This window comes from Telopea speciosissima, chromosome 7 (genome assembly GCF_018873765.1).
Source record: "Telopea speciosissima isolate NSW1024214 ecotype Mountain lineage chromosome 7, Tspe_v1, whole genome shotgun sequence".
Lineage (NCBI taxonomy): Eukaryota > Viridiplantae > Streptophyta > Magnoliopsida > Proteales > Proteaceae > Telopea > Telopea speciosissima.
Window position 1 is genome coordinate 34,117,520 of NC_057922.1, and position 14,745 is coordinate 34,132,264.

Sequence of the window (14,745 nt, forward strand, 5' to 3'; positions counted from 1 at the left end):
AATTATGTTATTTTTTAAGAATTCAAATTAAAATTTTAGTAGTTATTTCACCATTCTAAAAGAGTCATAATCCTCTCTATGTCACACCTCGCTCCCAAAAGAGCCACATGCTATGACGAGGATGCCAACTGCCATCCCACTCCTACCAGGATCTCAGATGCAGTACTTTCACCGTCACGGTATACCACAATTATCTCGAATCACAGGGGCGGAAGTAAAAATAAATAGATATCTTAATAAGGGTGACTAATGTAATAATTAAATATGTAATTGTGAATAATTCTCTGGTAAGTACGGTATCCAAAACTCATAAAAATATATATAGTTGTTTAAATTACATCATTTATATACAACTTTGTATCCCTGAAGTCCTAAAGGACAGCAACAACATGTTTTCATATCCTTATCCTCCACAGGTATAATAATCACTAGTACTACCCGAATCATGTACCACAAGCTTTGGGTTATATTGCTTCAGTTCGCTAGCATCAGCATAGAATAAAGTCTGTACTTGTTACCACCACAAACCTGCATTCACAGCTAAAAGAGTGTGCACATGAGGGTTGAGTTTCACTAAGCTCAATGAGGGATGAGGACATACAAGCATACATAAACATAATGATGTGGTTCATGAATTCAATTCCTTTAATTATCCTACACAATACAACTAAGTCATGGTTTAGGTTCTACAGCAACACATTAGATTGTATCATTGGTCCCGAAATGCGACCTTGGGTCACCCAGCATACCCCGAATAAACCCCGTTGGTTCTGAAAATAACCTCGGTCACCCGGCTCTGAACCACCTCTGGGCAATAATCACATCGTACATCGGATGTGGCATTTAGGAAATCATCATCTGACCTACCACAAATGGCCAACCAACACGTAACCCTCTGTTGGTTAGGGTTGTAGTAACCAGGTTAGTTATCCTAACCAGCATCCATTGATATGTATAGGGGTGTCAAGGTCGGGCCTCATCAATTTTACAAGCTGCACCGTGTCCAACCGTTTAGGCATTCAGGTTTATCTTTAGTGGGCATGGTACGGTTTCATTTCGGTGGATCGGTGTCGGTCTTTAATTTGGGCAGCTTTATTTGAGCTAAACGGGCCTAAATCGGGTCCAAAACGGGCTAATGAGCCGCTTAACTGTAAACGGTCTCTAAACGGTGTGGGCTTACTAATTGAGATGCAACCAGAATTTTAAGTTCAAACCATCACATCGTTGGGTAGTCACGGTATACCTCAACTCAAAGTCAAATAAAGCTTATCCCAACTAAAATAACAGCACAACACCGAATAGAAGCACATCTAACAAATTAAGTAGAGGGAAAAATAATAGTAGCTCAACTCCGAATAGAAACACATCTAACAAAGTAAGTAGAAGGGAATAAAAAAATAGCAGCACAACACCGAATAGAAGCACATCTAACAACGTAAGATCCAAAAACTAAAACTAAGCCTCATCTCACCAATAAATGTCAAAGACCAACAAAGAAACAAACATAAAAAAGGAAATTTGGAGGGAAGGGGAGGGGGAGTTTATAAGTTAAATGGTCGGGCGGTCTAGGTCGGGCCTGGAATCGGTCGGTCCGATTGGGCGCCCAATGGACTAGGACCCCACACCGGAACCTCCTGATTACTAAATATGTCAGACTTAAGCCCGACACATTTAGTAATCGGGTCGGGCTTTAATCGGGCGGGCTCAGTCGGACCTGGCAGGCCGGGCTTTAATTGGAGATTTTCAATTACATGTAAGTAATTTACCGTTTCAGCATCCCATTCTCTCCTATTCTTCTAACCTTATCCAGCCAATCCTCAATACCATCCCCCCCCCCCATCAATCCTACTTGATCCCCATTAAACCCTAACTCATCTTAAAGCTGTCCCGCTTCATTCCTCCATTAGAATCCCCCATATTTGGACCATAGCTCCTCCTTAGCACCCCCCACTCGATCCTAGGTTCTGCCCCCATTTCTACCTCAAAACCCTAAAATCCCCCATCTCTATTAAAACCCTAAATTCCTGTCTAGACTAATCTAACCATCAGAGTCACACCCTGCTACAGCTGAACCTTCATCCCATTGGTCCTAACACTCGGCCAGAAGCCCTAGTTCAAATTCCCATCCTAAACCCTAAAACCCATCACTTCCATCTTTCCCAAAACCCGAAACCCTAACCCTAACCCTAGAATTGACCTAATTCCCCAATTCTGCCCAATCGGTCAACTGTTTAGGGAGGTCCTGGTTCACTTGGCTCCTAGTAGAGACAAACCTATATCATTAGCTTCCCCTAGACATGCCTAGCTTTACCATCTATCACACTTAGCCATTACCCTAACCCTAACCCTAACCCTAAAATTGACCTAATTCCCCAATTCTGCCCAATCGGCCAGCTATTTAGGGAGGTCCTAGTTCACTTGGATCCTAGTAGACCTTTGTCTATCTAGGACTACATTACTTCCTTTCCCTCATTTTAGTTATCTTATAGATAGCTTTTCCCCCTTCCTTCGTATTTAGATTATGATAAAGATCTTTATATTTCTTCTCCCTTGCTTTCCTCATAATCTTCCTAGCTTCATTTCTAGCATATTTATATCTTTTTAGATCCTCCACATCCTTAGTTCTTTGGTATGTCTTAAAGCTAGCTTTCTTAGTCTTTAATGGCTGTTTGAACCTCATCATCCCAGCACCAAGTCTCCCTAGTGGAATGACGTTGTTCTTTCGATTCTCGTAAGACATATATTTAGGAACCTTCTTAATACCAATTCTTGTCTCATTCCACATCGTATTAGTGTCTCCCTTAAAGTCCCACTTTCCTTTTTTGACTACTTTTTTCAGTAAATGAATTCATGGTATCTCTTTTAAGCTCCACTACCTTATCTTAGGGCAAATAGCTCCCCTTTCTTACGATTCTGCGAAATGAGGCACATATCCATGACCACCAATTTATGTTGAGTGGTTAGGCTTTGCCCTGATATAAGTCCTTACATAACAGTCTATCAGCTTTTCTAGTTCGGAAGAAATCTATTTGGCTACTATGATGCATTGATGCCCACTTTTGTAGGTAATTAAATGCTTCTCCTTTTCAAAGTGTTTACAATGGATAAATCATTAGTCAATATAAAATCTAAAACTGAGATCATCCCCCACTCATTCGTCTCTCCAAGACCATATCCTCCATGTACACCTCCACAGCCTCTACGGTCTCTCCCAACATGTCCATTTAGATCACCCCCTATAGTAATCTTTTCTCCTTGACTAAAGCCTTGCACTAATCCATCTATGTGCTCCCAAAATTGTATCTTACTACTTTCATCCAATCCTACTTGGGGTATGTAAGCACTAATTATATGGACAACCTCTTTCTCCAACACAGGCTTGATGAATAATATCCTATCTCCAAATCTTTTAAAATCCACAATAATAGGAATGGAGTAGATTATTGTATATAAATTAGGAATGGAGGGGTGAGTGCTTGGAAAATGGGGAGTACGATTATAGGAAATGAACCTGTATCAATTTAGAATAACTTTTGGAAAATATGGAGGAATTAATCCAAACAATTCTTCTGAGGGAGGGAGGGTTTTTTTTTGTGTGGGGGAAGGGGAGGTATACAATCACAATAACCCACCCCATAATCCTCCAACTCAACCGTGTCACATGAGGCAGGATTTGATCCCTGATCTTTGCGGTCAACAGGTGTAGACAGGGTGACATCTGTATGAGTGAGGTTATTTATTGATAATTTTATTTGTACTAAAATGGAGACGCAGGGAAAGATAATAGAGGGTAAGTAAGAAATCATTAATATGGTTTGTGATTTGGGGGAAAGAATGTGAGTGGAGGTTCAATTTTAGACTTTGCAATGGCTTACGTAATTGTAATAGCAACCAAATAATTTCGAAGATTGGGGGGGGGGGGGCATTTGATGACATGTAAAAAGTGAATAAAAAATGGGAATTAAGTTGAATTTTAACTCTAGAGGACAGTAGATCGAAAGGTCAAAATTTGAGTATTTTAACGTCGATCTTTGGAGTGCTAATTATATATACTAGTTAATTGTTTTAGATGTATTCATTAGGGCATTGAAGAAAGGAAAGCAGTGATTATTTATCCAAAGGACTAGATAGTCAAAAGATCTTTGGCAAAATGCTAGCTAGGAAGGAGCAAGGGGATATTTAGAAAGTAGTAAAAAGTGTACTGTAAAAACATAAGCTGAGAAAGCAGTGTGGTCTTATGGTGTTTAATTGAAACTGTTTTCTGAAGGTGAAGCTTTGAGGATCGGAGGATGAAAAGAGAGGGAAAAGGCTATAATTAATAAGACCAGATGGCAATAAGCAAGGTAGGTAGGTAGGTATTCAAAGTTTCACCTATTTGTATGGGTTCAAATTATGTGCGCGTTGTGATAGTTTTAACTTTTGAAGAGAGTGATCGATCGCTAGCAAATCAAGACAAGAAACCAGCTGGGTGTTAGAAAATCAGTTCAATTTATGGTAGTAGTAAGATTCACAATTGAAGCTGTTAACTTGGGTGTGATTTTTGTTGGTTCACACTAGTAAATAAGATTGGAGAGACTACTGATAAGGATGGTAATCAGATGTGGTGGATGATATAATCATGGTTCTGGTTCTTAAAATAATTAGTGTTCCAAAACTAGGAAAATGATAGAATCAGAAGTGGTTGCTTGCATTCAAGGGAACATATATAGGATTTGTGTAGCGGACACCAACTGGTTGGCCGGGATGATGATGTTTGGTGAGTTGAGCTGGGGGGGGGGGGGGGCCTAATTGGCTTTTAGAAGCATGCATTGTGAATGATTGTCACCCACATTTTTACTGTTACAAGTGAATTGTCTGATAATTTTGATGTTGCCCTGAGATGACTGCTATCTTTGTTTTTCATCGGTTGTTCATATACTCAGTGTGTCGCATTGCTCTTGCAAAAGGATTATTCATCGCATGGGAATCGTGCATATAAATCAGGCCTGAGAATGTTAACCATTTTAATTTTCCTGTGACCTTGGTTTTTAACTCTGGCTAGGGGTTTCTCTCTCATCTTTGTGTGGGGGGCATTGCTTGTGTTGTTGGAATGGATGGGTTTCCTTTGAAGATATACGTGACAATTACCCTTGTCCAGAAGTAGCCGCAAAAGTCCAAAGCAGTTTGGATCTTTGGGTAAGAGTTCATTTGTGTTCCAAGTTTGTGAACTAAACTGCAAGAAAAGGACCTTATGCCCCCCCCCCCCCCCCCCAAAAAAAACAAAAATCTGAAAAAATATAGATGAGGGAAGGATAATCATGGCCCCATTGGATCTTTAAAATGATCTTTACCACATTCAAATTGATAACGAAATACATCTTAAAGGAATCACCTGGTCCAGTTGATTAGGAAAGCTCCCTGTTCTGCACCTCATTTCTGATGTGATTAATCTCTGGGCCTCCTGGTCTACTTGTACTTGAGGAAAAAAAATCCTCTGCAGTGCACCGAATCTGATGGTGCACTGCGGTGCCGGCCTTGCAAGCTAGACACATGGATGATGCAACATCAACGGTGCCAACCTCAAGAATTTGGAAGAAAAAAAAAATGCAATCAAGTTCGCATCTGCATCATCCACGTGTTGAGCTCGCAAGGCCGCACCGCAGATGCACTGATTTCAAAACATAAATTATTGAGTTTGATCCATTAGTCGGAGTGCACCCTTGTACCCAGGCATGAATGTGCAAAATGACCATTGTGTCCCTCTTTGTCAATGCCCTTATGCACTTATTGGCTGGGGCACGCTCCCAAACAATTCATTTTCCCAAACATAAATTATCGAGTTTGATCTGTTAGTCTTTGTAATCAATGGGTCCTGGCAAAACTAAATGAATCTGATAATAATATTTGATCGAATATTGAGATAACCAAATTCATACCCAATTGGTTTACGGACGAATATGAATAACTACTGGATAGTTATTTTTCAAATACGGATATCTTTAAACGGATATGAATGCAAATTGAATTCAGATTTTCGATTATTCGTTGACATCCCTACACCTAGGACACACACATCTTCCATGTCTCATGTACATGGCAACTTACTACCCAAAAAAGAAAAAAGTGTGCATGGCAACAAATCCTTGTTCAATCCCAATTCATAGATCCTAGGCTTCCAAACATTGCATATTGTCCCCCTTCAATTCTTGTTAGAAGTGAAGTGAGAAGACAATATTTCGCTATACTTACCAACCAAATACCGAGCTAAGAGTCATAATTTCTCTTGAAGGTCCTAGCTAGGACAGGTGGTAAAGTCTCACTTGTGGTATTCGATACCTGATATCAACAAACACAAATAAAATTCTTGGCAAACCTTGAACAACACAATATTTGAAGAGTCCTTAAACCTTAAAATAATTACCCATGGACGTATCACTAGTTACAGGTATCACTGGATAGTTCCCAAACAGTGGTATGGTAGTAGTACACAAATCAATGACAGAAATTTGACATACAAAATTAATGACGGAAACTAGGCAAACAAACACCCACAAGACCCCATTTTGACATATATTTAGCTGATGCCAACAGATATGGCTAGCAAAGAATGTATAACTCCAAGCAGAAATGAATGGATCTTCCACTTCAAATGATCTGGTCACCAAGGGAGAACTGGCGGGGAAATGGTGCGGGTATTGTAGGAACGGCAGTGACTGCATTTATGCCCAATTATGTGAAAGAAGACTTCGGTAGTGTCATTGCAATCATTACAGAGGATCCACACCTGCAACAGAAAATCACTTCTCAATGCATTTTCACTCAACAACCTTAGTGTGATGACCAACAAGAACATTTGGGAAAAAAACACAACAAAGATAGCTGGGCTTCAGTTAACCATCCACCAATCATCTGATTTGTGCACAAAAGACCACCGGTATTATCAATCTCACAAGTCGCAACACTATATTTTACTATAGCATCACCATAGATGCAACAATATCATATCTTTATATTGCTGATAGTGAATCCCTGAACTGAAGAATTAAATGTCCACAATAGAACATGATATGCAGGCTTTCTAAACTGGCATGCAAATTAAGAGAGAAAAGTAAAGCATGAAGTAAGCACCTTTTTGTACCGGTAATCTTCAGGCATGACGGTCGCCTCAATCTGAAAAGTGGCAATTTTTATGGAGATAATACAAACATTAAAATTGGATAAAAGAATCCAATATCAAATGTACTAAATAAGAGAAACCATTAGTTTATTCGTGCAGAGACAACAAACACGAATAGATTTTTAACCAAAAGTGAATTAAAGCAGCCCAGCTGCTTCCTGAGGACAGCATGAATGTTTTATATGGTATTATATCACTGTTGATTCATAAATTAATACACAAGCAGCTGAAACCATCTAGGAAAAAATAAGCAAGTTCTATGTATCAACTGACTACAAGTTCTACAGTCAGCTTGGAAATGTATGTCAGTTATCTCTGCAAAGTATCAACTGATACACAAGAAAATGTTTACCCTTCAAATATTTTACAAAAGACAAAAAAGAAAAACCATACCTCCTCGTCTATTTTCCTCCAGGCTTTAGACATGTCAACGACTGATTTTGAGCATATGGGACAACAAAATCTGGTCGACAAATCACAAAAATACTTACGGTCTAACTGCCATTAAACAGGCCAAAAATGAAACCAAGTCATGGTATTAATAGAACTTACTGATCATGTTTCATCATCTCCCTATAACATTCCATGTGCATCGTATGGCCACACTTCATAACTATTGTCTCTTTCAGAGAGTCAAAAAGATACTGCCATGTAATGCACCAACGTTGAAATTAAAAATCATTCGAAAATTTTTAAAAAAAAAAAATGAACAGTTAGAATTCAAACCTCATAGCAGATAGGACAGTGGTGTCGCATGGAGTTCTCCACACACAAGTGATTATCGCGTAGACCAACCGAATAGCAAGAACCTGTACCCTTACAAAGTATTAACAGAGGGAACCTAAAAGTTGCATTTGACTTAAAGCAGTACGTAGTTTGATTGATGGCAGGCATAGCCACAAACATCTTTTTATTTTCTTTTCTTTTTAATGAGAATAAAACTGAAACTGCACCAAAGGAATCGCTCTGCATTCACATGCCCATAAGCAGTACATGTGTACTGTACAATGCGATGAGCATGGTTTTAAGTTTCGACAGAGACATCGGTTTTGACACTAACCAAAACAAAACCAAGGGTTGACACTGGTTTGGTCCAAGTTTCAACAGGTCAAACCATATATAATTCACAGATTTCAATCGAAACTTGGGATTTTGCCAAAAAAAAACTTGAGTTTTTTTGGGTTGATTTCTTCCCACTTTTTTTGCATTCTTCTACTCATTCAACCCTACTATTCTTACAACTGGGCACATAATATAGCATGAGATACGTATGTACTGCATTTGGAGGAGCGTCAATGAAACCTACAGTCATGCACAACTCGTGGATTAGACCCACCAAAAAACTCCATGTGGTATTGAGTGGTGAGTGTTGTATACTTGTATTTCCCCAACCTAATGTATGTATTGATTGTTTTAATTGCATATTTACATTTCCATTACCTAAATTATATGTAGTCAGTATTTATAATAAGGCTAGTGTACAACACCATTCAGTGTACACTAGCAAACTTGGATCCAAACCACAAGTACCATTTTAGGTGATTTTTTTGTGAAACTAATTCATGGAATAATTGTAAAATGGTAAAAATAGACAGCATAAAAAAAAAGTGGGGGTCAAAAAACCATTTTCTGAGCCTCAAAATCTAGGTTTAGATTTTGTCCTAGAAAAATCCCAGGTTTCAGTCAAACTAGTCGAAACCCAAAATCTAGAACCTTGGCAATGAGTATTACTATTGCCTAGTTATAATGATGTCAAATTTCAGAGAAGCTTATGTACATCAACTAGTAAATGGCATGCAAAGTAAGAAAACATAGCAAGGACATAAGAAATGATAGGCTTCAACTACGGCTAGGTCGAGCAGATTTATTTTAGTATTCACGAGAGAATAAATAGGTGTGCTAGAGGAACCATGAAACATCTCACTTTGGCAAATGCTCAAAAGCAAAAAAACATAAACAAACATGCTATGTTAAACAAGTACTGCACCATTGTGGTATTGATAGGAGAAAGGGTTAATTTGTGGTGTTGCTAAAGAATGCTTTACTTTCTCAGTAAAATGTGACGAGGGTTTTAGGAAAAACAATGAAATCCTTCCAGATGCTAACACTCCATTAACAGTAACCAACAAAGCTAGAAAAACATAAAAGTAGGGGAGCAAATAATGCATACCACACTTCTTGCAGTGAAAGAAATTCTCACGGCCACCAATTCTGATCAAGACATCAAAATACAAAGATCATTATATAACTCCACCACAGGGTAACAGTAATGAAAAATTAGAAACCTAAGATAATTGGTTATGGACTAGTTGCCCACCTGCAAATCCCACAGTCAACACAATGAAACTGCCCTTTGCTAGTCTGCAACAAGAGGAAACATCAATTATCAGAACATATAACTACCAGGAGTTCTGGACTAGTGATATCAAGCTAAGGCATTGAAACAAAAGAAACAATAGAAAGCTAGCCAGCATTAAATATCTCACATCATCATCGTAGAACTTGCAGACTTCACAGAAGTATTCACCCATATTGACACCACAGTTCGAACAGACCCGAGAAATCTGAGATGTAAGCATATCCAAAAAACCAACTTGTGATGTCAGAGAAATAGAGAATTAGAAACATAGAAATAAAATATAAGCCCAAATGCACCAGCACCTCACCTTCTGCTCAGTATCACAAACCGCACAAACGACCTGAAACGTCAATTTAAACACTATTCTTCATCAGCTCTAGCTAGAATTCAATATGATTTTTTAAAATAAAAAAAAACGCCAAGAAAACCAAGGAATTAGGAAGGGGGGAAGATTTGAATAGATACGGAATAAGCGGTTGAAATTACTTGCTGAACATTCTGCCTAACAAGATCATGCCGATCAAGGGGGTTGCTGAGGGTGCTCTGGTGCAACCAAAAAAAGCACATAGATAATGAATTTGAAGAAGATGAAGAAATTTCATAGGATAACGGAAGTAATTAAAGAAAGTCTCATACCATAGCCTCGTTGTGGCAGTGACGGCAAGCGAAGATCTCGTTGCAGCAGGGAGCTCGAATTTTGCATCTCCTCTGGTAATGCTTGCATCTGAAACGAACGAACACCCAATAGATTAGATCAACAAAACAGCAAGAGGGAATCGAGAGAGAGAGAGAGAGAGAGAGAGAGAGAGAGAAACCCGTATCCCATTTTCCCGAATTCGAGACGGTCATTGACAGCACCTTCCATTGAACAGCAAAATTAGGGCACAGAAAAATGAAGGAAGCCAAAGTTTCCTGATTTGGAAAGATGTTTGATGAAATGCCCGAAAGGCCGAAACAGAAAACCAAAAGAGAGAGATAAAGACGCTATAATGAGCAGACAACCTGCATTTATATGCTTCTATCCTTTAGATAAAATAATAAAGTTGCAGGCGAAGAGAGAGAGAGATTGAGAGAGACAACAGGGCATGGGACTTGGGGGAGAGAAACAGAGTGATTGGTTGAAAGCAGGCAAGTTGGGGTTTGCTGTTATCCAAAGATCTCTCCGAGAGACGGAGAAATCTTTAAAAAACAAAAGTGGAGCAGCGCCGTAGTCTGAGACTTTGAGCGGCTGCAACAATACTAAATCGACGGCCCATGAATGAAAACTAAGCTCACAGGAACCATTCAGATTTCAGATCTCCTCATCGGTAATTCCAATGTATCCAATTTTACATGACAGTGGGTCCCACTTCCATGGTCTCCTTATAGGACCCCATGAGCAGTGAAGCAACCCCCACTTTCACGCTATTATGTCAGAGTTTCTCTACCTCTCTCTCTCTCTCTCTCTTTCACACATTCATGGTGTTGTGTGATATACATAAAATCAACCCACCAATGGGGGTGATCGACACGTGTCACCAATGGTTGATCAACACATGGTAAATACTAATGAATGACCAACATGTGTCACCAATGGCTGATTGACACATGGTAACAGATCAGACCAAAACTAATTTTTTGAAGAAAATACTGATAAACGATAAACTTGATTGATACAAATCAATACCGATTACTAAAACCTTGTTTTGGACTTGAATCCTTTGTTACACTACAAACTTGGAACTCTTCATAAAGAGATTTCCCAATGAGGACAAAGATGGTTTCTTACCACCATTGGGATTAGGGTTATATCACCCTTCAAACCCTTCATCCTATAAATAGGAAAGATCCGCACAAGATAAAGGATCCCTAATCTTTAATGTTTTCTTGACCAACTGCTCTTTCAATTACAAACACAAATTATTGTTGTTGCATGAAATTCTGACTTAGGCATCGTAGAGTCCCCATTAGAGACATCTCGACTCTATCTCTTTCCCAAGTTCTTCACTTCACAACTTCTTCCTTTTTTTTCCTACAAAAAGAAAGGAACAAGTTTCCCTCCACCCACAGTGAATGGGATCCCATTCACCGAGGAGCGGGAGAGGGCGGGAATGGGTATTGGGAGAGTATTTTGGAACATACCCTAGGAGGGGTTTGTGAATCCTAGGATGATGGGGGAATCGTCCTCTATGGGTGGAGGAAAACTTTGTCCAAAAAAAGAAAACCTTCTGTATCAAGGATTTAAAAACTAGATGAATCGTTGGTCCAATGTAGAATTGGCAACTATTCATTCTAATTCCTTTATCTCAGTCGATTAAGATCTAGAGGCCAAGATCAATCCAAATCTCAATTCTGTGTTTTCAAACTGAAGGAAAACTTAATCCTTATTTATTTATGGGAGAAGGTTCCCTAAAAAGCATTGTGGTTCTGCGCTAGTGCGGGGGCCAATGTGAACCTATACGAAAACATTAGCAAAAGCAGGATTTTTGTCTTTCATGGGGATATGCAGTCATCTCAGAATAATTATCACCTCCAATTTGAGGGCACCTCCAATTCCTTCAATTCCTCTAATAGGGGGTAGTGGATCCCACCTTGAGCAGTGTTTTCAGACAGGGGATAAAGTGGTCATTTTCACCCTCACATGAGGAATTGGAAAATTGGAAGGGACAACGAATTAAATGGAATAACGATTTGTCATCTCATGCCTACCTTTCAGACGTTTCTCATAATAGAATATAGTGGGAATAATGATAGACCAATTATGTATTAATTTGTTTACCAAAAAAATTTATGAAATTTAATTTACAATATCAGCCACCGTTGTTACCGACAGAGCTGGATTCTCTTCCATCCATTGTGAAAAGGACAAAACACCGAGAAAAAACAACAAAACTTTTGCCTTTATATATAGAAACGTCGATCTGTTGAAACCTAACAACATCTATCCATAGAATTTAATAAAATAATAAATCCAACTAGACTGACAAAATAAAGAAACCCCATGAGAATATTTATTATGGCTATTACTTGGGATGCTACCACCAAATAGACTTATTAGACATGGTTCTAAGTATCGGTATCGTATCATTTGTGTCGGGCGATATGTATCAGTTTTACTAGTCATCGTTAACGATATCATATCGATACTGTATCGATAGTACATTACGGACAAGGGGTAAAATAGTCAAAAAATTCAGTTTGTAAGAAAATTCAGGGGCATTTGTATCCGATACAGTCGATCCAGACCGATACCGTATCGATATCATATCAGTTTTAAGGATCGCTGATACCTGTTCCGATACCGTGCAATAAAACCGTGATCTTAGATGAATGAAACTCAACTCAATCAAACCCTATTCTGACCAAATGAGCTTGGTTACAAAAGTTCTACTTCACCATTAAGTTCTATAATTCTTTTTAAATTTCATTTCTTATAATAATGTATAGGACTAATAAGAAGTTTCCATTCACCTGTGGAGAAGAGAAATCTCATCCCACAGGTGACATGACCATATGATTGAATTTTTGGATCAATTCTTGGATCATCGCGACAATCCCACCCCAATTGACAAAGTTGAAATTACCATTCCCAATGTAATTCGATCGGATCAATGGAAAATGGATGTGAAAATTCCTTCCTCACCATAGGTTTAGAGAAATTCGCTCCTAACATGTATTGTGCGAAAGTTTTCCTTGACCTAGAGTGAAAGAGAGAATCTTTTCATCTATTGTAGAAGATCCAAAATACATTGTATTTTGTTAACCCAATCACAAGGTCAGATCCCATGGATTAAGAGCTAATCTCTATCACATGGCAGCTAGATGTGCATTCAAAACTCCCTCACCCACAGGTAATTTCGTCCAAGAATTGGACACCAAAATTGGGCATGCAGTCATAGATAGATCACCTTTTGCTAATCAACCTTGGTTGATTCCAAAAATCTACTTTATTCCCTTGTTAGATCCCTAGAATCATGGCTGTGGATTCCACCAAGTGAGATGCTTGTCCATTCAATTTTGATTAAATCCTAGACTCACATCTAAACATGAACTAAACTACCAGAGTAGTATGAGGATCATCAAGTAACTCATACTCCAATTGTTCACTTATTGACTATTATTCTTAACAATGATTGAATCCAAATCCATTGGGATAGCTACTAACGCAATTGGCTTGAGGCTAATGCAGTAGACTCTATCCCTCAAAGGTTTCTAGTTTGATACATTCTGTTCCTCATCTAGTCTTGAATCCCTCCCCCACCACGGCATCACCTCATTCAAAAAAAATAAGAATCTAAATTAATCCCAATCGATTTTGATTTGAGGATTGATGAGGAATCAGCCAAAATGTCTCAACCCTAGATTTTGAGAAGAGATTAACTGAGTCAGATCTGCCAGAATCGAAATCAGTTTACCAATTCCGATCCGAATCCACCAATTCGACCTATCCAGATTCCAATTATTTAATCCATGATTCTTAAGGAAGAAGCATCATCTAGTAATTCACAACATCTTTTTTTCCAAGTGAGGGGTGGTGGGCTCCATTTTCCCAAAGCACGCACACCTAGAATATGTGTCCCACCAACCTCCTTTGCTTTACTTATACGCCTGTACTAGAACGATCCGGTATCGTAAAGCTCCCCTATTGGCTTGTCAAACGGTTGATTCGGTTGGAATCAATTTTCATACATATATCAGTTTAAACTGAAGCTGAACCGTTAAAGCGCGATTTGGTTTGGTTGGTTTTGGGTTTCAACGGGTCTTTTTAATGGACTATTAGTGGTTTGTAAATTGGTTTGGTTTCAATTATTATACCAACAGTATGTATCAACATCTGTACGTCCCTGTCGACACCAATACGGATATGATACCGACATAATCATCCCCTACAGTCATTCTATTTTTTTTTGATAGAAAGATAGTCAATTGAGCAATATGGACTACACTTCTACCGACTTCCACAATCATTGGAATTTGGGTCAAACAATCCTATCCGTAATGGATTGGGCCCTCCTCTTAGCAAGGGTCTCTGCAACAACATTTGTCACCCTTGAAATATACTAGAACTGACAATCATCCAAATAAGAAGAAAAGTACAAGATATCTTCTACAATCATCCCCTACAGTCTTACAGCCTCCAGCACCTATTTACAGGACATAACTATACACATTGTTGTATCCAAAAAACAAAAAAACTATACACATTGTATGTTTTAATAAGGAAAATGTTCTTCCCCCATGAAAAAGCAGA

General features: G+C 38.7%; 1 protein-coding gene across 1 annotated transcript; it reads right to left on the reverse strand.

The window, feature by feature from the left end:
* Positions 1-6,574: 6,574 nt before the first annotated feature.
* LOC122666592 (E3 ubiquitin-protein ligase MIEL1-like) lies at positions 6,575-10,411 on the reverse strand. Its single transcript, XM_043862607.1, has 12 exons — positions 10,331-10,411; positions 10,152-10,239; positions 10,002-10,058; positions 9,823-9,855; positions 9,643-9,720; positions 9,474-9,517; positions 9,327-9,367; positions 7,883-7,965; positions 7,709-7,800; positions 7,550-7,619; positions 7,108-7,149; positions 6,575-6,763 (listed from the first exon to the last, which is right to left on the reverse strand). The coding sequence occupies exons 1-12, from the start codon at positions 10,378-10,380 to the stop codon at positions 6,638-6,640; spliced, it is 804 nt and encodes a 267-aa protein (XP_043718542.1). The 5' UTR covers positions 10,381-10,411; the 3' UTR covers positions 6,575-6,637.
* Positions 10,412-14,745: the final 4,334 nt, after the last annotated feature.

What these genes read in the sequence shown, in the direction of transcription:
- LOC122666592 (XM_043862607.1), bottom strand. Translation starts at nt 10,380, where the DNA reads ATGGAAGGTGCTGTCAATGACCGTCTCGAATTCGGGAAAATGGGATAC. An exon ending in ACTGTCCTATCTGCTATGAG is followed by an intron (nt 7,801 to 7,882) that starts GTTTGAATTCTA and finishes ATTACATGGCAG; the next exon opens with TATCTTTTTGACTCTCTGAA. An exon ending in AAGATTACCGGTACAAAAAG is followed by an intron (nt 6,764 to 7,107) that starts GTGCTTACTTCA and finishes TTTCTGTTGCAG; the next exon opens with GTGTGGATCCTCTGTAATGA.